The sequence below is a fragment of the Oculina patagonica genome, chromosome 9 (genome assembly GCF_052425735.1).
Source record: "Oculina patagonica isolate OP01 chromosome 9, crgOcupat, whole genome shotgun sequence".
Classification (NCBI taxonomy): Eukaryota; Metazoa; Cnidaria; class Anthozoa; order Scleractinia; family Oculinidae; genus Oculina; species Oculina patagonica.
The window spans coordinates 9162958-9185070 of record NC_135766.1 but is presented as its reverse complement, the minus strand read 5'-3'; the positions used below and the strand labels follow the sequence as shown (position 1 = coordinate 9185070).

At 38.0% G+C, this 22113-nt stretch overlaps 1 protein-coding gene and 1 pseudogene across 1 annotated transcript in view; one reads left to right on the top strand and one right to left on the bottom strand.

Annotated features, from left to right (window-relative positions):
• LOC144665657 (CUB and sushi domain-containing protein 3-like) overlaps nucleotides 1-22113 on the top strand; it is a 546049-nt gene that overhangs the window by 372675 nt on the left and 151261 nt on the right. Inside the window, exons 15-16 of the mRNA XM_078526929.1 lie at nucleotides 20391-20561; nucleotides 20868-21044. Of these exons, the coding sequence (XP_078383055.1) occupies nucleotides 20391-20561; nucleotides 20868-21044 (348 nt within the window). The remainder of the gene's footprint in view (nucleotides 1-20390; nucleotides 20562-20867; nucleotides 21045-22113) is intronic.
• Nucleotides 4118-6061, bottom strand: LOC144665840 (failed axon connections homolog; annotated as a pseudogene).

The window sequence follows — 22113 nt, the reverse complement described above, 5'->3', positions numbered from 1 at the left end:
TACAACGACCTGACGTCTGCCACTGCCAGCTTTCAAAGACCTCTAAAAATGTGTCGATTTGACTGAAAGTCTCAGTGCATGCGCAAGACGTGCATTTCTAAATCCTGATATTAGCAATATAGGAAATATTCACAAGAGACCAATGAAACTAGTAGGCTCTATGTTCTGTCGAGGGATGTCTTGTTGGTTTCTGATCCTTTTAAGTTTATGATAATGATTCAAACGCAAGATGAAATAAATAGCTTCAAGTTTGTCATACAGTGAGCTTTTGTTTTTGTTTTAGGTCAAAAACAGAGAAAAATCTTGCTTCCGAAACATGTGTTGCCCAGTTAGTTACCATGGAAGCAATGTTGGCTAGGATATGCACATGCGTGTCGCTTTGTTCCCGGAGGTCGTTTCTTCGCTTAACCAGCCAGCCGTAGCAAAACAATTTCCTTGCTTCTAGTTATATTAGCCACCAAGGAAACATGACGAGAAAAAAAAACTCTGCAACAGTGTTTGCTAGTTTAACCAGGCCTTCAATCGATAATGACTGGCCTGGTCTGCTACAAAGGAAATAAGAGATTGTCCTTCCGTGCATGTTGATCGATTCGATATGTGTAACGTGAAAACTGTTAATTAACTTCATTTAACTTTGTACGTATTTGTTAAATATATGTATAACTAAAGTTTTGATGTGTTTGTGTTTTCTCCGTAACAAATATTTATGTTTATATCTTCTTGTTATTCAGATACCAGTAGTAGTTGGAGTTCATCCTCCAATGCGTTCATATTTTCGCTTCGTAACAAAGAAGGTCTTGGACCATTCAAGAGTATTGTGAAACAACCACAATATGCAATTTACAGGAGGTCAGGTTATGGTCCAACATTTGGTGGAGGGCATGACATCACAATTGCTGACAATGCAAACAGCAACACTAATTCATACACAAACTTTGGCTCCTACTACTCTGTTCCAAGTGGAGTACAAAGCAGTAGCACAATCCTGGCTGGGACTAACCACTTCACACCTGATGAAGTGGAGGTATTCTATCTTGGCTGAGTCACGGGACACGGAGACTAAAATCAAACGCTAAACCGTCCACACATATTTTATTTTATTTACTTAGTGTCAGTTTTGTAGTTCAGTGTAGTCCCTTTCAAGATATGTTGTCGTCAGTGTCGCAAGAATAGCCATTTTAAGTAATAGAGGTAGCTTTAATTGTTTATATAAAACAAATAATTTTGTAGTTCTGTAAAAAAATAAATGTCTTTATTAATTATATAAGTACTGGGATTTACTCAACACAAACGCCTCGAATAGAAATCATTTCTCTTTAATGATAAGCAATCCTAGTGGTATACGATTTTTCTCATGAGTGAAAAATTTTGTACGACCAATCACAAGTCTGATACGAAAAAAATCGTATCGTATTTCCCGCCATCATCTGAGTTGGTAGTTACTTGTCACTGTAAATTCTATTAACATGGCTTTATCGACGGATTTGGAGAGTTTTTTAAATGTTTAGAAGAGAAATCAAGAAACAAAAAAATCCTAACTCGAAAACGTTTTGTGCGGGGAGGCTCCGCCTGAAGATCCAACCCCTTACCCTTTTATATACCATTTTGATAGAAAAGGTACCCCTTTTGTATACCTTTTATTGCAAAAAGGCGCCCCTTACATATACCTACACGACATCACATTTACCTAAAACGGGATGTTTTCTTTTCATTTTTATGTAGCGCTTAACAAATTAAGACGATACATCCAACAGTTGCGTCTGCTTGAAATATTTAATGTAAAGGCGTTTTAAAATATAACTAGTGATACCTATCGGTAGAAATGCCAACGAGTACAACGGGACGCTTTATGATTTTGGTCGATCAATAAACATTGCGCGTTTTCTTTGAAAATCTTGAATGTTTATGGAATTAAATGCGATTTTATGAAGGCTAACAAAAAGTTCTAAAATAATACCAAAGTAGTGAAGATTTAGTGAGAAATCTTGTAAACTTCATGCTATTTGCGAGTTTCAAGCCATTGTTGTCCGATGCCGCTATTTTGGAAAGGTTTCCGCTGTTTTAAAGTCCTATAGGTCTTAATCAAAGTGGCTATGAGCCACTGAACACGAAAAATAAATTACGAAACAAAAAGCAAACTTTTACAAAGATTTGCCAAAACAAAGCATTTCAAACTTTCCACACTGCAGTTGAATCCATTCAGCACATAAGTATTAAAACAATTGAGGTTTTAAAAGGTAAAAGCCTGGTCGGACAAGTTTGTGGCCAAAGATGGAACAAGTTTATTTTATTATTCCGAGAATAATTTATCACGCGCAATGCGTGATGTCTCAAATATCACATTGAATTGTTGTTGTTGAGACACTGCAAATTGCGTTCGGGCAACCAGCTTTTAGGAAAATTAAAGGCCCTGTTTCCCGAGGAAAAAACCGCTGAAGTATCCAGGAAAAAATGTAGTATAGGGAATTTATTTTATAAATTCGAGAAACGAAATAAAACTCTCTTCTGATTGATACAATCTGTGTTGTTTACTTTGCCAGACCTAACTTAATTACGCATGCAAATTTGTATGACTTCGAAATTTTCGAAGCTTTGGAAATCTTGAAGCTTTGGAATGCATTTCTTACCTTCATCTTAAATGAAATTAAATTTTAAACAAAGTTTAATTCAAGTTTCTTTCGTATTTCAATCTTTAGTTCGGGAATTTTAGCTTTTTGAAGCGAACAGATTTGAAACCTCTTTGTTATCTGAGACGCATCGTGTCTGGGAATTTTAGTTGCCAATGACTCATGCACGTGCTGAACCAATTAGTAGCGTGCTGATTGGCCAAACTACAACAAAGTGTCCACGTGCTGAATTGTGTCGTCACGATCTACCTTACATTACATTACATTACTTACATTTCTCGACATTTGGAGTGTTTCTGAGATTTTTTTCGCATGTACAAATCTTCTCGCGGCTCTATGATCTGCCGCCTCGTCAGGCCTTCTGGTCTTCCAGAAGGCCTGACTCGTTGGCAATTATGGAAGATTTCCCTACCCTTTCATATACCTTAATTTGTGAATTCCCTACCCTTTAATATATACCTCGAGCCTGAAAAAAGTACCCCTTTCGGGCGGAGCCTCCCCGTATAGGCCATTATAGGGAGTACCCCCCCCCCCCCCCTCGGGCAGAATGACCAGCATCACCTTTGAAAAACAAACACAACACTCGCCCGTTGAAAGCTAAATGTCGTCTCAAACCTTTCGTGGCAGATAAAGATCGCTTCTGTAGAGCGACGAAGGAATATTTCCTGTCAACTTACTTCGACTTCTTTTCTGCATAGTTAATAGTGTTTCCTGTGAATACAATCGATGTTAATTACCTTAATATCGATTTTGTTCACGGAAAATCGAAAAATAAAACAAGTTCAACTCTGATTCTTTAATTCATTTAGCTACGGGCTGCTGCTCGGCTGCGTAACACATGGTCAGTAGTGATTTTTGTGCCGTCGTGTTAACAAAATAAATTTTCATTCCAAATTTACAGTAAGTTTACAGTTTAATCGCATTCCTATTTGCTCTGTAGATTACTAATAATGTACAATTAAGGTCGCGGGGGATACCTACAGCGAAATTTTGCTTGACCTGCACCTTTTAAACGCTTATTTCTCGGCTGTTATGGGTGCGGTTAAGCTCAAATTTTACAGAGACATAAAGAGATGATTAAATATTATGTATGTCATCTTTTATTTGGTAGATTGCACTTAATGGCGGTGTGGTAGCCTCGTTAGTGCCAAATTGGAAAGAACATGACTTTGTGGCAGAGTTTGCGGCACAAGTATGAGTCAGCACACAGTGACCTTTTCAAAAACTAATCAGTCAATGATTTTACTTCTCCTTCCCCTTTGAACGCCGGCCACGCAGGCAAGTGTCCTACCAGAAGCGGATATTTAAATTTAAAATTTGCCAGCAAGTTATGGCGGTTTAAATGCGCAAATTTTAATTTAATGCCTTCCCTCTCTTTCTAAAAGCGCTCTTTTAATATTCCGCTTCTGTTATGACACACTACAGTATTCATAGTTTACCAATCTGCATTGGCAAGTCATGTATGACTTGCATATGTATGGCGTATTCACAGGACCTTTCGACTTAAATACGTAAAACTGGGCAAGGAAACTAACTAACAAACGAACAGTAAATATTATCCAATAAAATGAAGGGTACCTATATATTTTTAATAACCCTTTATAGCAGGAGGCAGAAACGTTTGCTATATAAGAAGTGTGACCGAGGATTTGAACTCGGGACGACAGAGAACAAATCCAGCACGTTAAGGCCCGTGACCACCGGAAAAAAATACCAGCGCCCGAAACCACTCGGCCACGCTGCGTTAGTAAATATACAAGTCAGGGCAAATTTCGGAATAGCTAGAAACAAAATATATTTTTAATTAACAGGTAGGGGTTACTGTATTTCAAATAATAAAAGAAAGCTCGAAAATAAAGTAATGGAGAGAAAGACATCATATGCATTTTTTAATATTTAATCTTATCTTTGTACAAAATAAATACGTAAATTTCTTTAAATCAGTTTATCATTATAGACAGAGGAATAAATAAACTAAAATAAATAATTTGAATTTGTTGTATCGAAGCACGAGTAAAAAAAGACCTCAATCACGGTATCAAAATTTATATTTCTTTAAAATAAGTTTATCCCAATCTGGGTAATAGAGTTCCTTCATTCTGCGAGCGTGCTCATTAAGATTTGTAGCTTTGGACTTTATGAGTTCATCAAATGGACTTTCTGGACAATCCCAGGCAGATGCAGCGATGAAGGCAAACAGTGAAACGTCTGCTAGACAAGGTTTCTCGCCAAACAGGAATTTCTTCTGACCCAAAATTTCCGATACTGCAAGCAAATCTCTCTCAGCAATTCCATACAGACCTTGCTCCGAGTGTCGGCCAATTCCCTGGGACCATAGATGCCTTCTGATCTTACGCTTTATGCGGTACACCACCAGATGTTTTAGTGGAAAGAAAATATGGCCAAACAGTTTTGCAAACAACTTCTTCCGTATGCCCGCTCCATAGTCAGACAACCAGCGGCAGTAAACAAGCGCCCTGTGAACGAAAATTAAAACACAAAAGTAACTTAGAGAGAATCATTACAAGCAATGCTCTTAACTATTGAACCTTATCAACATTCAACTTTACACGTGACTGAAGATTTAAAAATAAACGTGCGTGTACCCGTCTTCTTTGCATTGGTCGCATTCTTGGGGCCACTAAGTAAAAGGTGTAGAATTTTTTTGACCAAAAGTGCAAAAGTATTCATAAGTGACGGGTCTAAAAAGGCCGGAAATGATGTTATTGTTCACGTATGACCTCACTATTCCCGTTTTTTGTGACAGCCATTCAGTTACACGAAAACAACGAGCTGAATTAAGAAGTAAGAATTTTGCTACTGAGACGTCTTTAGTGAAAAACTTCTTTTAACAAGTCGAGGATAATTCAGTACCAAGTTGGGCGTAGAGTAGAGTGCGTGACGCTAAATTTCTTCACTTGCATAAACAGACTAGAAGTCAGATTAGTACTACTTATTGATCGATAAGAATCAGTTATATAACATTAGTTTTGAACAAATGACGGCCAACACATCAAAGCCGGTACCTCCAATCATAGTTGGGGTGGCCGTGTGTACCGGGCAACCCGCGGGATAATTCGGGAAAATACTGTATAAGTGTTTTCCTCCAACATGGTGGGAATGCTGTGAGCAATGGCTTTTTCTGTGGCGCTCAAATGACAGTCAATATCCACTTGGAATTATTTCTTTAGAAACTGAATACAGAAATTAGAATCAGCAATTTCTTGCTCGTTGAACTCGATCCACGGCATTTTCCCCTTCTTGGAAAACTTTAAACGATAATCATTTTCGTACGGGATCTTTGCCATGCGAAGGAAAGTTTCCAACTTTAAGCATGGTGGAGAACCGTTCACTGATAAATCAGTTGGAGCGAACTGATGAAGGATGACTGTACCACGCTTGGCGGGTTTCTTGCTCTTTTTTGATATCTGCATAATTAAAGTTTTCGGCGACTTTTCAAACACCGTGTTCCAGAAACTTCGGAACTCGCTTCTACTCGACACTGTACGCTAGAACTGTACAGCAACTCTTTTTATTGCTGGTATCGAAGTTTATATATGGTATATCCGCTAACTAACTGATAAATTTATAAAACGACGTGATGATCAGAACATCTGGCAGAGTTTCCTTCACATGGCCACAATTGGGTGTTCAGATGTTATTATAAACAGGAAGACGGAACATTACATACCGCCGGGCTTCCGAAGTCACGAAACATATTTGCCTACGCTCGCTGAAACGACAGAAGGTTGAAACTAACACTTAACGATCATTAAATGTGTAAAAACCACCGTCTGTTTTCACAAAAATTATAACAGAAATCCCGTGTCAGGCATTTGACGAGTGGAAGGGCGAGTCGCGAGCAAAGAGATCAGTTGAAGCATGATTAGGGAGGACGACAAATATCTAGCTGGCTAATTCCTTTACGATTACACGTTCTGAGCAAACTGAATTTCTTATCTCGAACGGTTTCCCACTAAGCTGAAAAAAAAATTGCCCACTTTAAAAGTATTAGTAAACCCTTCATCGGCTATTAATCTGCGGGGAATTATGCGGAAGATAATACGGCGGCAGGCGTAACCGGAAGATACTTGTAGCGCACTGAAGGTTCTGACCCTGGTTATTTCACGTACTGTCGACCTTCAACATCACTTAGTTTGAAGCGGACTGTAGCTTACATTTACCGTTGCCAGATATCAATAGCAATATTTTGCTGCTTTAATTTATTATAAAGCAAATGCGATCCAGTGATAATTGTTAGTTGCGCAACACCGCACATGGGAGTTCCGTATTGTACGCGCTTAATCGAACAATAAAAACTTCCCATTCAGATAATGTTCGTTATTCCTCATAGATACACTGCAATATTCATAACCAGAGGAAATGGCGTCAAGAATCCGTCCTTTTTTAGTCATCCTAAAATTATGTTGCTACACTTCCACGCAGTTACCGCCAAGTTTAGTTGGTCGCGAAGAGAAGTTGTACGTAATGAATGAAAGAACGGAGAATGTCAATTTCATGACTCTCTTCTTTAATTTTATTTTTAGCGCAGATAATGCGATATTGAATTAACGATTAATGAAAACTTTTCTCCAATTGCCCCCTGTAAACTTTATCCTTGAACGACTTTGAAGACAGGAACACTGAATCTCTTGGTCGGTCAGGTTAACTACGTAAGATGTATTTCCGGTCCCTCCTAAGTTCAGCTGCGTCTCGCTTTCGAAACATAATCGGTGTAGTTTTGAGAGGTATTATTACTTTAAAATAAACTTTCTGTAATTGATGATTAGAAGGAGAGTCAAGAGTGTCTTGCTCTAGCTCCGTAAGTTGCAATTGACCATCTGCCACACTCGCGTGTTACTGTCCTAAGTTCAGCTGCGTCTCGCTTTCGAAACATAATCGGAGTAATTTTGAGAGGTATTATTACTTAAATAATACCTCTATTTATGACTACAAATAAGACGGGGATTTTGAGGGGCGCAACTTAAGAAGATGCATTTAACGGAAGGGGAAACGTAGACTGCAAAACAGTCGTATCTTTTGCGAACGCGCTCGGTGTTGACGAGAGCGAGAGGTCTGGAGCCAATGTCAAAACTATGTAAGACGATCGGCGCTTCGCGCCTTCGATAAGCGCTTTTTCCAACGACTTAAGAGAAAAAACGACTGTTTTGCAGTCTAGGGGAAACGTGGATATCAATTTAGACAGTAACACGCGAGTGTGACAGATGGTTTTGCAACTGAATTTAGACTAAATCAGCTTACGGAGCTAGAGCAAGATACTCTTGACTCCCCTCTTAATCATCAAGTACAGAAACTTTATTTTTAAGTCATAATACCTCTCAAAACTACACCGATTATATTTCGAAAGCGAGACGCAGCTGAACTTAGGAGGGACCGGAAATACATCTTACGTAGTTAACTTAGCAGACCATGAGATTCAGTCAGTTCCTGTCTTCAAAGTCGTTCAAAGATAACGTTTATAAGTATATAAGATCAAGTGTAACGATTGCGACTGTGTTTATGTTGGCCAGACATCACGCGCGCTTAAAACACGTATGAAAGGCACGCTAAGGCCATCGCAACATTGGATAAAAACTCTTTGCTGGCAAAACGCCATATGCTTAAAGGAAAAGTTCACACCAAAATGGCCATTTTCTTTACGCCAATAAAAAGTTTATACAAAAATATGTTATTCACCAAAATTTCAGCTTCCAACGAGTGCTAAAACCCTACGAAATCTTTCACTAAAGTAGTCCAAAATTCGACAACTGAACGCCGCCATCTTGGAGCTAGTAATGTATGCGTGACGTCAAAGAGCTCAGCCTGAAGTTTGAATACTCAAAACTCCTTGTTTTGTTTTGTTTGTCAAAATACCTGTTTGTGCAGCTCCACGTTTCTCAAACAGAGCTCCAAGAAATACAAAAAACCTTTCACCGTCTTTCAATATCTAAAAGGAAAAATGCTCACGAATGGATTATAAGAATGGGCAGAAACCTGGCAAAGCGGACATAAATATTTGTGTGTTCCGAAAACTATACGGAAGACTGCTTCGAAGAAGATCACAGATACAGTCTCCTGAGTGAAAATACCCACAAAAAAAAAAGAAAAAGGCAGACGCAATACCACAGGCGGCCCAAGCGCACTATGTGAATTATTCATAAAGTGCGAACGTGACCCTTACCTTCGAGCGGTGTTGTGTTACAAAGATGCGATTTATAAGGGTTTGTATAGGAACTCAACGATTTTGTTTCAAAAGGAATAATATGTAATGTTCTGCTCATAAAATCGACTAACCTTATTGCCTTGTTGTATTCTTTGTTGTTCGCCCGCTTCTCAGGCCATTTTGAAGCGTTTTCGGTGAGTTAGTGGAACACCACCAGCCAGCGCTAACTCACATAGTGCGCTTGGGCCGCCTGTGGCAATACCAACCAATGTTACGATTATGCTATTTCACTTTTTTTACTTTATTTCAGGGAGGATTTTTAATCAACCAGAGAAACTCTCTGTTGTTGTTGTTGACTTCGTCGTATTTTCTCGATTAAACGCGGGTCCCCGATTAAACGCCGGCTTCGTATAAACGCCGGGTCAAAACTGCTAACTTTTAAATAAACCCTGGAGGCGTTTGATCGAGGTCCCGGCGATTATTTGTGGTCAAGCAAACAAGTAAATATATTATTTTCAGTAGCACTGCTACGACAAACTGGTACGGTCTGCTACTTTGGTAATTTTTTATAATGTTCAAGGAAACGTCCGGCGTAAAATAACTAGGATGGATGCTGTAAACAAAACGAAACAGCAATGTTCGCGTTCATGTCGTCATGACTGACGCGAACAGTGGAGGAGGACGTTTATTACCGCGAAGGACATTGGCGACATTGCCGTTTATGGATTTATTGGTTGTTTATGTTCTGTTTGTCACAAATCTTGATTGCAACATGCACGTACCGTATGCAATACTGCAACATTGGTAACATGCCCGGGGTAACATAATCATCCTCGGAGACCCAGAGACAGATTGTCGAGCGGGACGACGAGAAAAATCGAAGGTCTCGAAGGATAGGTAATAATAGATCAACCTGAAAAAGCTGCAGAAAATTGCACTTCGATAATGAACTCGATCGGACCCCGATTTAACGCCGGAACACACAAATATTTGTGTCCGCATTTGAGCAATTGTTCTTTAACTATTGAAAGACGGTGAAAACAGAAATACCTTTTTTTGTATTTCTTGGAGCTCTGTTTAAGCAAAATGGAGCTGCACAAACAGGCATTTTGACAAACAAAAGCCACTACAAAGAAACAAGGAGTTTGAAGTAATTAAAATTTTCCCGCTCAACTTCAGGCTGAGCTCTTTGACGTCACGCATACATTAACAGCTCCAAGATGGCGGCGTTCAGTTGTCGAGTTTTGGGCTACTTCAGAAAAGGATTTCGTAGGGTTTAAGCGCTCGTTAGAAGCTGAAATTTTGGTGAATAACATATCTTTGCATAAACTTTTTATTGGCGTAAAAAAAATGGCCATTCTGGAGTGCACTTCTCCTTTAACGACCATCAAATAGATTTGGAGAGCGTCGAAATTGTTGACAGGTCAACGGTGTGGAAAGTGGAAACAACGACTAATTTTTGAAGCTTGGCATTTTGTGCGAGATAGGAACGCTATAAACGAACACATAGCGCTACCAAACGTTTACAATAGCATTAAGAATTCATAGACTCATTAAGAATGCTCTAGAGACTTTTGTTGCACTCGGAAAGTTCATTTAGTTTTTATCACACATTCATTATATATTTTTACAGGACGCCGTTGAACATTTGCATTTTTATCTTGCTGAAGAAGGCAACAGTAGTGGCCGAAACGTCCAAAAACAATATTTTTAGCCAGTGTCAACTTATTAATTCGAATTTTTAACATGCCTGGCTACAACCCGAACATTTTTAAGATAGAAACCTTTGTCCGGCCAGCTAAAACCGACGTATCGAACACTGACTAAGTATCTTAAACATTGTATTTGTTTATACATCATTTAATTTTGGACTGTCCTCAAGCCGTTTTTATATTAAACTTATTATTGTGTCCTTTCTGACTTACACTTATCGTTCTAATATTTTCATGTAATATTCCTCGTATATGCTGTTACCTACGTCCGTCATTTATACTAATTTACCACTATTGTTTACGTTGGAAGTTTAAATTTTAAAACCGTTTTTTTTTTTCATTATAGCACTGACCCTGAAGAAGACAAGTCGTACAAGGTAAAATATTGAGCCATTAAGAATGTCCTTTGCCGTGGTGACAGTCATGCATTTTAATTAGTTTTTTCTACACGTTACAATGACGTCTGGAACGAGCATTTCTACAAAAAGGGATCCGGCAGCAAGAAGTACTTGATTTTACTCGGCGTTGTGTTAGATGCAGCGCTAGAATGCTACTCTTGTACTCCCAATTATGCAAGAATGGGTCAGTTGTTTCACAGACAGCTCAAGCTCTGTTGGCGATTGAGCCAGCGAAGATCGTATTTTGCGCAATAGGTGCCAAAGTCAAAGATATAAATTTTGTTTTGCTGTCTTTGCTTACTTTGCTGATTTAAAGCGCTTTTAGCGAGTTATCGCTTTTTCCATTAAGTGGGAGGAAACCTCAGGAAAGAAATATCATGTCAAATAGAGTTACGAACACTTCGTTCGTGATCGGATAAAAACATGTTTTCACATAATCCACCTCATCTTTAATATTGCATAGCTTTTCCTGGCCCAACCCTTTCCTTTGCATGAAACAAAAACAGAACAGACAACCTTCCATTATTATTCCGGCCCAACCATCCCATTCCTCGTTGTTTAATTGCAACCTTTAAGAACCTCCCCGGCGTGACAAAAAAATTAAAATATTTTTTAACCCTCGGACGTACAAGCAAACTCACACCCCCACCATCGTACAAGGGGGGGGGGGGGGGTGGATGGAACCCCTCCCCGGAGTTTTCGTTATATTAAGGCGTAGCGAAATTATTTTGGACTGAGAAGAAAGCCCTTAGCTTACTCTACAAGGTGACATAATTTTAATTGGCTGTGACGTCATATGACGTCACGTGACGTCATTAGAGCCGCCATCTTGGATCCGCCATCTTGGATTTCAACATTTTCTTAGAAAGTCAGAAAATAACGGGAATTGATGCGAAATCAAGCCAGAATGCTTACCGAATGTAAAAATAAACACATCTTGCACCTGTGTTTTAAAAAACTGGAAACAATTAAGAAAAATGGTAAAAATGACGAATTTTGGCAAGACCTGCTTGTATTTATGACGTTGCCATGGCAACGTCAAATACCATTGACACATGGTTGACATATCAAAATTTCCGCAAAGGATGAATGAACAGCTACCGAAAGTTTCAGCATTGTAGAGTAAATCGTTTTTTCAAAAATTGGAAAAAACCTTATGGGGGGGGGGTGGCATCCACCCCCCCCCCCCCCTTGTACGTCCGAGGGTTAAAGGTCTCAAAATTTGCAGATAAGTACACGAATGGGAAGAAATAAGTCTTATTTATTGATCAATGAATTTGGTTTTGTCTTTATTCCGCCAAATACCTGAAAGAAACTGTGAAATAATGACTCGAAAGTAATTGATATTCAACTTGATTGAACTTTGCATTTTTTGCCCGAGGTTTTATGACAGATACTTTAATTTGCAACGATTGCAATTAAAGTTTATAGAACTAGAAAATGCTTTCAGGTAACAAGCTTTGAATCAATGTGATTTTTCCGCTGCGATGGAGAACACCCGATAACCATAAAACCCTTTCAAAAGGTCAGTAAGGCAACAAAAGAGAAATTTATAGAAGAAAACAGCCCCTCGTGAGAGTTTTCGTTTCTACTATGCAGCCTACAGTGGAGCTTGAGCCAACCTATTGACCGTGTCATCACTTGAGATGAAAACCCGCCACTGCATGCAGGGAACATAAAAGATCTCCTCAGGATGATGGAATGTACAGACCGAAGCTCGAGACATCGATTAACTTTATTTGAACTTGAAACTGGTATTTTCGTGTGTCAGATGGCTTGCAGTTCTATCGCTGCATAGGAGGCAATTAACCATATTAATTCCATACCGTGTTGGAAATCAGTGCCAAGGTTAGAAACAACGAGTGCGGTGGTACCTTTTATAGTCTCTATACGATGTATAGGAGAACTTACATAGCACAAGAGTACTTTTTTCAGCCTCGTAAAAAAAACCTATTTGTCCCCACTACATGTCTATGAATAAGGCTTTTTTTTAGATAAGATAAGATAAAATTTTATTGAACACTTCTAAAGAGGTTTTTCAGTGAACAATACATGAAGTTGAATAAAATGTAAAATTTAAAATGTGTACACTAGAACGGGAACTTGAACGGGATGCTTTCATACGAAAGCATCCCGTTCAAGCTTTCACACTTATGACATTTCCACTTCGAAGCTTAAAGTGGATTTGAGCCAATCTATTGACAGTATTATGACTTGCGATGAAAGTTAGGAATATAAAAGATATTCCTTCAGATCTGGAAAGTACGAACAAAGCACGAAAGTGATATTTAATATCATGTCTCAGACGTCTTCCAGTTCTATCGCAGCTTACTTATCCCCGACTGTGTTGGTTATCCGCCTTCCAAGGCTAATACGTTCGAGAGCTGAGCATGTTTGCAATGTAACAAGATAGTTTTAATAACGAAGATTATTAAGCACGCAGTAGGCTTCCAGCCTCGAAGAAATCAGAGAAATGTTTTTTCAGTGTCAAATGCCTCTCACAAAAATACCCCGATAACATCGAAACAATATGACTTCTATCGCATTATTTACATTTTTTTGGTTAAATGAAAAAAAAAAAAAACATCAAAACGTTATAGAACTAAATAACATTCTAAGTACGATTTCAGGCTCGAATCATCAAAAAAATGTTATTCAGTCTTAGTTCGGCTTCAGCTCGACAATCAGACGTTCTTATCGCAAAAAAACGTCCTTAGTTGGCTTTTCCTCTCTTTGCGAAGCGACTCATTTACCCTGACCCGCTAAATAGTTGCAATCGTCCCAGCACAAATCACTAGAGTGTATAATATCAGTGACGGGGCTGAGCGAAGCCATGACGTTAAAATCTGGTCATCATAATATGAAATAAATATTAATAAGTATCCGACTGTCAGAACTGTGGAACACGTAAATGCTTCAGTTTAGAGCATTTTTAAACACTTTAAATCCATGCACATGAATCTAAAAAGCTCCTCTCTTCTTTTGTCGTGAAAAAGCTAAAGTTAAAGGAACAAATCGTTGTTCACTTAGCGCAAGAAAGATAGGTAAATTAGCGAAGAACTAAAAAGCTTCATTAAATTACGCAGCTGGTTACCATTGTTATATTTAACAGAATCCGATCCGGGTTTTTTTAGTACAAAAATAAAACGGAAATACCAACGGAATCTGTAACCGATAAATGACATGTTCTACCAAGATCTGCAGAATGCGAAAACAAATTAATGGCAACAAAAATAGAGAGGTCAACATTCCCGATGGCCTGAAATCCAAAACCAGTAAATAATATAAAGATATGTTAAGACATGTATTCATCAGTTGTGCAGACTTCAGGCAGACCGACGAACATGGAGAGCAAAAGCAAAAAGAGCTCCAATGTTCTCCTCTTTGGCCTTTCATTTAATTTAATTTTGACACTGAGTTCTCTTGGGTTCACCTGTTATTCTTTACATCGATTAGATTCACGTCTAACATCAGTTCAACGGGATTTACTGGTTGTAAACAGTTATCCATATGGGAATGACAATCGCGAGATTGTGCCACCAACATCTGCAAGTTCGCGTGGATCCCAAATGAAGAAGACTGTCGTCAAAAGAGCTGCCGATAGTCAATCCATGTGCCGCAAATGCAGCAGCGTCTGTTTAAACTGGAATGGGCATCGAAATGTAAGTTGCTCATTATTATGTGTGATTACTTCCGTGTTTCAAACACTGAGTCTGATTTGTTAAATTGAAAAGGGTTTGCTTTTAATACCAATATTATTTAACTTCATCTTCTTTCTAAATATTGCTCGGAGTTGATTTTATTTCTTGCAATTAAAATAAACTCTAAGGAAGGTTTATTAGATTCAGTGAAACAACACTGCCTTGCTTTTGCTGCTGTTATTGCACTGTCGTGCACGTATTCAGCAACAAATCGCTAGCAGTCAAAATATGCATTGTTAGCAAGGAGTCAAAATTGATCAGAGCGCTTCAAGCTGAAATGCACTACGTATACTTCGGTTTTACCTTGACAAGAAAATAATGTTTTAATATTGAAGAAAATAACATCCGAATTAGCCTTTCATCTAGATTAGATTAAATGTTAGGTCTCTTCATTTCTTCATTCAGAATTACGGCATGTACGGTGAATATATTTAGGGTATATATTTTACTTGTCAGTTGTCTTGTAATTATGTCCTTGTTTGGTGCGATGTTACATTATTCGGGAAGAATTAAAATGCAGGAAGTAATAATTAGAATATAAATGTATTAGCTATGTATTGTGCCAACACGGCTGATATTTGTCAATCTGCTGAGAGTGCGATGGGAATCAATTGAAGTTTTCTTCTGAATAACTTCTGTCTTCCTCATAACGTCCCTCACTGCAAATAACTGGTATGAAAAAATATGGCTCAGTAGTTTCAATATATCTTCATTTACTTAACCTACAACGGAACTAGTAAGTATTTCTAATCAGGTTGAAGCTATTTATATGGTTATCCGAAACCTCCATCCTGTTGTGCTTATAACATTCTGTTGTGCTTATAACATCCTGTTGTGCTTATAACATCATGTTGTGCTTATAACATCATGTTGTGCTTATAACATCATGTTGCGCTCGACTTATAACACCCCTTAATGCTTTAACCCCCAACACAAATTTCTTCTTACCTTGCCAACTTATCTGTTTTTTGAAAGACACAGGAGACTTGATCAAACAGCGTAATCTCCTATAGTGAATCAGCAGTAGTGCAGCGGTACTTTAGCATGGAGGCTTGCACATTTAATAACTGTTGTTCACTGAATGTTTTGCCTTTTTTTTGGCTAAAATTTTAACGACTTACTACGACTTGGATGCCACCACCCATTTATTCCCAGCACCTAGATAAAGGTCTCTTACACAAAAAGCCTGTTCTGCAAAGGTGGTAGCTTCAAACCAACTTGGTCACAATATTTTATTTACAATCGACAGAACGTGACAGTGGAAAAAAGTCAGGGAAAGGTAGTTTGCGTGGAAGGTAAGATTTATTTGTAGCTAAATACTTCTTCATTACAGGTCACATGACCCACATACAGCTGAACTCTGTGCCATAACATGAAATGGCCAATAGTATTGCATCTCTGGACGGGTCGTTGACCTGACACAGAGTAATCTTCCAGCAGTTTATTTTCAGGTTTCTCGTTTTCTATCATTTTGCCAGCTAATGAACAGTAGCTGGAGATAAGCACTACGACAGTGAAGCTTTTTGTGTAAGGAAATGAACACCATGGCAACTCTCAAAGCCTTACTCTTTTTATACGGGTCCGGGTTTACGTGTGTCAGAAATAAATTTAAAACAATTACACTACCGTTTGCATCTGGGATCCTGGAAAATTTATAAAGATTGCTTTGAAACATCGCTTTCAAATTCTGAGAGTTACAATCAAAGTTGAGCTTTCGATGACTGTGACGTGAGTCACACAAAGCTCTTTTATGGATGTGTCACCAAACAAAATACATAAAAAATAAACAGACCTGACATGGACCAAACCTCATTAAATTTATTGTGACATTATCTTACTGAACTTGTTTAATTTCATCAGGTCGTGTAGGACCTCAAGGCCCACCAGGTCCACCCGGTTCACCTGGACCTACTGGTCCCCAGGGCCCTCCTGGCAAAAAAGGAAGAAAGGGAACAAGGGGTTCTCCTGGCCCGCAAGGAAAGCGAGGCAGCAGAGGATCACCAGGACCCCCTGGGGCTGCAGGTCCGCCTGGTAAATCAACACAACTAGAAACAAGCCCTAGTAGTGGACGTCAGTTAGGTAGGATTTTATTTCTGTTGAACACAAAGTGTTGTGCAATGTAATGATGGACATGCTGTGATAACGGGGATTTGACTTGGTGAATCACAGATATTTTCGTGTCGGCCTGCAGCCTATAATAAATACGAAATACATGAGAAATAACTATCCTCGTTCGCTTTGATTTCAGTTTTTAGCATGGATAGTCATTAATTGCATTTGACATTGTATAAAGTGAAAAGAAAAAACACAAACTACACAATCGGATGTAGTTTTTTAAGATATAGAAGAGTTGAGGATTATTGACAGGAATACGCATCGAAAATTAATTGTCAAGTTACATGTCAATTTGAATTCTTGGAAACTTTTTCGTCTTTCTTTATTTTTGGCTTTTTTGAAAACGCTTCCTACTAGGTACTATGATACTTACATCTGCCAACCCTCCCAACACCGAAAACCTACAAGGGTATAACAAGTATCCCTTTAAGAATCAATGATATGGACAGGATTTAGCCCCAGGCAGAATTAATCTATCAAATGACAAATGATTTGAATCGTGTGGATAGCGTCGAAGTCGCATAAGTCTCTCGAAAACAACAAAGTGTTAAAAAAAACAGCACAAAGTTCACGATGATGTGATACATCGAAGAATCAATAATCCACACTTTTGAAATGAGTTGCTAAAAGAAAACTAAGCTAAGAGAAATCGTTTCTTTTCTTTTTTTCTCTGAAAAAAAAGCAGGTTGAAATAATCAGTAGTTCCGTCCATAGGAACAGCGCTGATTCGAGCTATTTGCTTGCTTTCTTGTTTTTTTTTTTCTAGTTGCTTGTCTAAAAGAAAATGCGTAAAGACAATTAGATGCAGGCCAAACTTTATCTCAGCCTAATAAGACTAGCATTAAGCATTTTTACACAGAAAAGTAAGCATGTCTTAAGATGTGTGATGGATGAACGTACAGGGTTGCACGACAGCAGTTGCACACAAATCGCAGGCTTTGAAAAATTTAAATAAAAGAAAGATTTGCTTCTATCTCGTGTTCTTTTGAAGAGTTCACTTCATTTAACGTCAAACTGAAGCAATAATCGCTCTTTACAAAACTCAACAAGATAACACTACTCGAGAAGACTTGGGAAGGCGAGGACAATCGAAGATAACTCCGCTGTGGAACTCAATAATTATTCTTACCTCTGTGAATTTAAAATCTCAAGCTGAAGAACGAGGGTACTTTGCTTCAAAGTTTACTAGAATACCGGTAAATAAGATATGGCATTTTTTTAACGGTATATTTATTGCAGGGGAAAACGTTTTTCCATTTATATGATTACAATAAATCTAGTCAACAAATCTATGGCGAGTCGCACACTGCCAAGATGGAAATGACTCGGGCAGCGATTTGATTCAGTTGATTAGTTGAACGTGAATTCTTTCTAGCAGTTAGTGACCTCTGCCATTGTCAGCAGACACTTGACTTTAAGAACGTGAAATTCTAATTTTAAGCTTTAAGTTTTTAAGACAATTTAGAATTTAAAATACCTTTGACCATTTATTAGCTTTGAATCACTTTTTGCCTCAACGCCATTTTGTGTATATTCGCTTTTTTGTAATCATGGTACGAAAAAATCTCAGTACCAATAAAATAAACAAAATAAACAATGGAAACTGCTTTGTACGATTTTCATTCACTCTTTGAGGTGTATCAGAAACTCACTCATTCGCTACGCTCACTCGTTCGTTTCCTGAAACTACTCAACTCGTGAATAAAAATCGTACGCGCGCATTTTCCACGGAGTAATCTCTATTTATTGGCTTGTACAGTTCATTACCCAAATTAAACACCAGCTCGAGTGTCAACAACCATCTTTGTTTTCCAGAATTGCCACGTCTCATTGCAAAGCCTTATCCCTCCGTGACCGTTAAAGAGAAACAAAATGTCACATTACCTTGTAAAGCAGCTGGCTTCCCACCACCAGTGATCACGTGGTACAAAGATGGACAGGTGATAGAAGAAGAAAGAAGACAGTTTAAGAAAAGAAACTTGGAAATAAAGGAAATTCAGTTTGAAGACCGCGGTATCTACACCTGTACAGCGGAGAATCTGTTAGGCAGAGTTCAATCGTCGGTCAATTTAACTGTAAAAGGTATTTATTACGAATTTCGAAATTAATTTTACTAATTGAGCATCGCATCTTAATTAGAGCACCAACTTCCAAGTGAAGTAGTTGTGAATTTGATTATTTATCTGCGACTTGCTTTTCGGAGAACTGGTCCGTTTTGGAATTCAAACACGATAGTTGATAAGTTGAATATTCTGGCATTTATAATTTTATTGCACGGTGTTATTTTAACTAAAACTACAGTGTTTTCTTACTGTTACAAGCTTCCACCTAAAGAAAATGGCTATACAAATTACTTCCAATTCTATAATTTATTTTCTTGTAATTTTCAAATCTTGTGTTCTCGTTTAACGGATCAGACGGTTACACAGTAGTCCGTGTGGCATAGAAGCTCAAAATGAGACAAATCTTGACTATAAACATTCAGCAACAATGCGTAGAACGAGAGAAAATGTAAAACTAAGGTTGCCATAAAGGGAATCTAAAAAAGTATAGTTGTATACGCTTAATTCTTATTTTACCTCTTTTTTTACTTCTTAATTGTTTAATATATTTACAGTACCAACGAAATTTATTGCGAAACCCAAAAGTTCTGTAACTGCTTACAAGAACTGGGATACAGATCTCAAATGCGACATATTTGGCTATCCCTTTCCTGTGATCACGTGGACAAGATCTCTCAAACAACTTCCGGTCAACAGACATGTCATTGATGGAAACAAACTCACGATTAAAAACACGACAGATGATGATGGTGGTGCATACTTATGCCAAGGATCTAATGAGATGGACAGTGTGGTGGCAGTGACGTGGGTCTTTGTGAAAGACGCGGGTAAGCTGGAAATGTTTACATATATAAATAAATATAAAATACATTTTAAGTCTGGGAATGTTGTTGTTTTGTCTAATAGTTATGTTTACTTGTTTGTTTAAGTGAACCCCAGCATTGTGTCAAGTCCTCACAGTGAAATTCAAGTGTCAAATGTCGGTGATTCTGTGAAGTTAAATTGTTCTGCTCGTGGCTCACCGCTACCTAAAGTCGCATGGTTTAAGGATGGACGACGTGATAACTCTACAGCAATCCATGACGAGAAGGATTTAATAGAGAGTGCATTTGTCATTCACCACTTTGAGCCAAATGACTCTGGGACCTACACTTGTCTATTTCATAATGACAAAAACGGGACAGCGGAAGCTAACTCAACTATATGTATGTGAACACTAATTTGTTTGTTTTGCCCAGTGATGAAAGTCAATAAATTTCTTTGTCATAAAGTTTCTCTAAGCGACCGTCCCTATTGTAAACCAACTTTTAGCTATTGTAAGATATTATTCTACGAAATGTACATCAACAAAACCTGTCTTGTAAATCAGTAATATCCAGTTATCCAGAATTTCGCTGCCAAAAAATATGATAATATAAGCATATATTTCGATTAACAAATCGGTTTCTTTCCCTACTTAGGCAAAATTATTTTAAAGTAGTCGTAACATGGAATAAAGATAGAACAAAGAAAGTAAGGCCCTGTTGCTACGCATATTAACAGGATCTCGTTGTAAATATATATTTTTTACATAATAGTTTGCTTCTTAGTGTTTCCAATTTCTTTTTTAAGCTTTGGTCAATTGTGGTGATCCTGGTTCTCCATCAAACGGACAAAAACTTGGCTCACGACATTGGACAGGTCAAACAGTGTCGTTTATTTGTCATCCGGGATATCACTTGACTGGACCGACTACAAGAAAGTGTCTGCCTTCTGGTAGCTGGAGTGGTATACAGCCTTCATGTAAGCGTCTTTATTGCATACCCTAAAACACTCTGCAGTTACACTTTACTTTTTATTACAATCAACAGAGGTCTGTAACAAGTAACTTGAAAGAATGCATCAGAAATGGCATTTCTTAGAAAGGAACCCTGTTTGATTGACTAATAAACAGAAATCAAGTTAAGAGCATCGCAGTTACAAATATAAACAAACCCGAAGACAAGGCAGGAACAAAACAAAACAAACAAATAAAGAAGGATAACGGACTTTATTTTGCTCTATTGTTGTTTTGTGACTCTCATTCCTTTAAATGGTCTTTAAATAAAGGTCACAGAACTTGTCCTCCTTTGGAAAGCTTGAGGAATGGTCATACTCATGGACAACAGTATTGGGCAGGAAAACACGTTTCATTTACTTGTAATCCTGGTTACTCGCTAAAAGGATCATCAGAGCGTCACTGCCAGTCGAGTGGTACTTGGACAGGAGTTCAACCTTCGTGTATTGGTAAGAGACATTTAGTATTTTAGACTTATAATGATTCTAGACTAGATTCTAGATTTATAAAAAAAAATCCTGAATTAGTAATACTAGAATTTTCAATTTTGGACCTACAAGAGGGTGCTAATGGGGGTGCCCAATTGTCAGTTAACTACTAATATTTACGCCAATTGTCAGTTAACTACTATTTTTTTGGTCAATTGTCAGTTAACTACTTATTAAAGTTATCTATTAACTTCCATTTTCTTACGGCGAAAACTATTGCGTCATAACCCGAATTTCTTTTACTTCACCACGTCAATGATAAAAAGATTGACGGACATGCACGACTCTCACGCACGTGTATTAGCCATTTTCATAGTTTCGATATCGCAAGTATATCTTTGAGAGACCTAACCCTTTTTGAATAATATTAGGGAAGGTCTTTCGACTTTTTTCTTGAGCAATGGTTGTTGTATTAAATGCCAATTTTTCATGAGTTTTTGCTTCTAGTTTGGCCTGTGTTTGGTACTGCTGGTTGGTATTGCGTTGCAGAGGGCAAGAAATTTCGTTTGAAGTTTTGGTTGGAGGGCCTGCTTCCTATTTTTAAAATTAACTACCGCTAGAGCCTTTGTACTAGGCTTTCTGGGTAACCTATCTCGATAAGACAAGATTTTGTTTTGGAGGAATTTGTTGTAAGTAGTCTCAAGACCTCACCTTTGATAAAATCCTTTTGAACTCGAGGATAAATAAGTATCAGTGAAGTGTTTCAATGGGCTAGTAATATATAGATTAAGGCAAGCCTAAAAGCGGAGCTCCTCAGTTATTTCTCTTTGATAATTTTTTAGACTGATTTTTTTATTCATGTTATTTTCTTTATATATGATATGTATCCCTTTCACCATGGACAACAGCACCACATAAGAGTTAAAAAGTTGATCAATCAAAAATATCATTAGAAGTCTATGCATAACCTTCTAAAGATATACTCGCAACTCTCAAAGTTAAACAAGAACAAAGAAAGGGTTGCTCTAGAACATACCTATACCCCCATCATAACTGGTATGTTACAGCTGTACATAGCATACAATTGGAA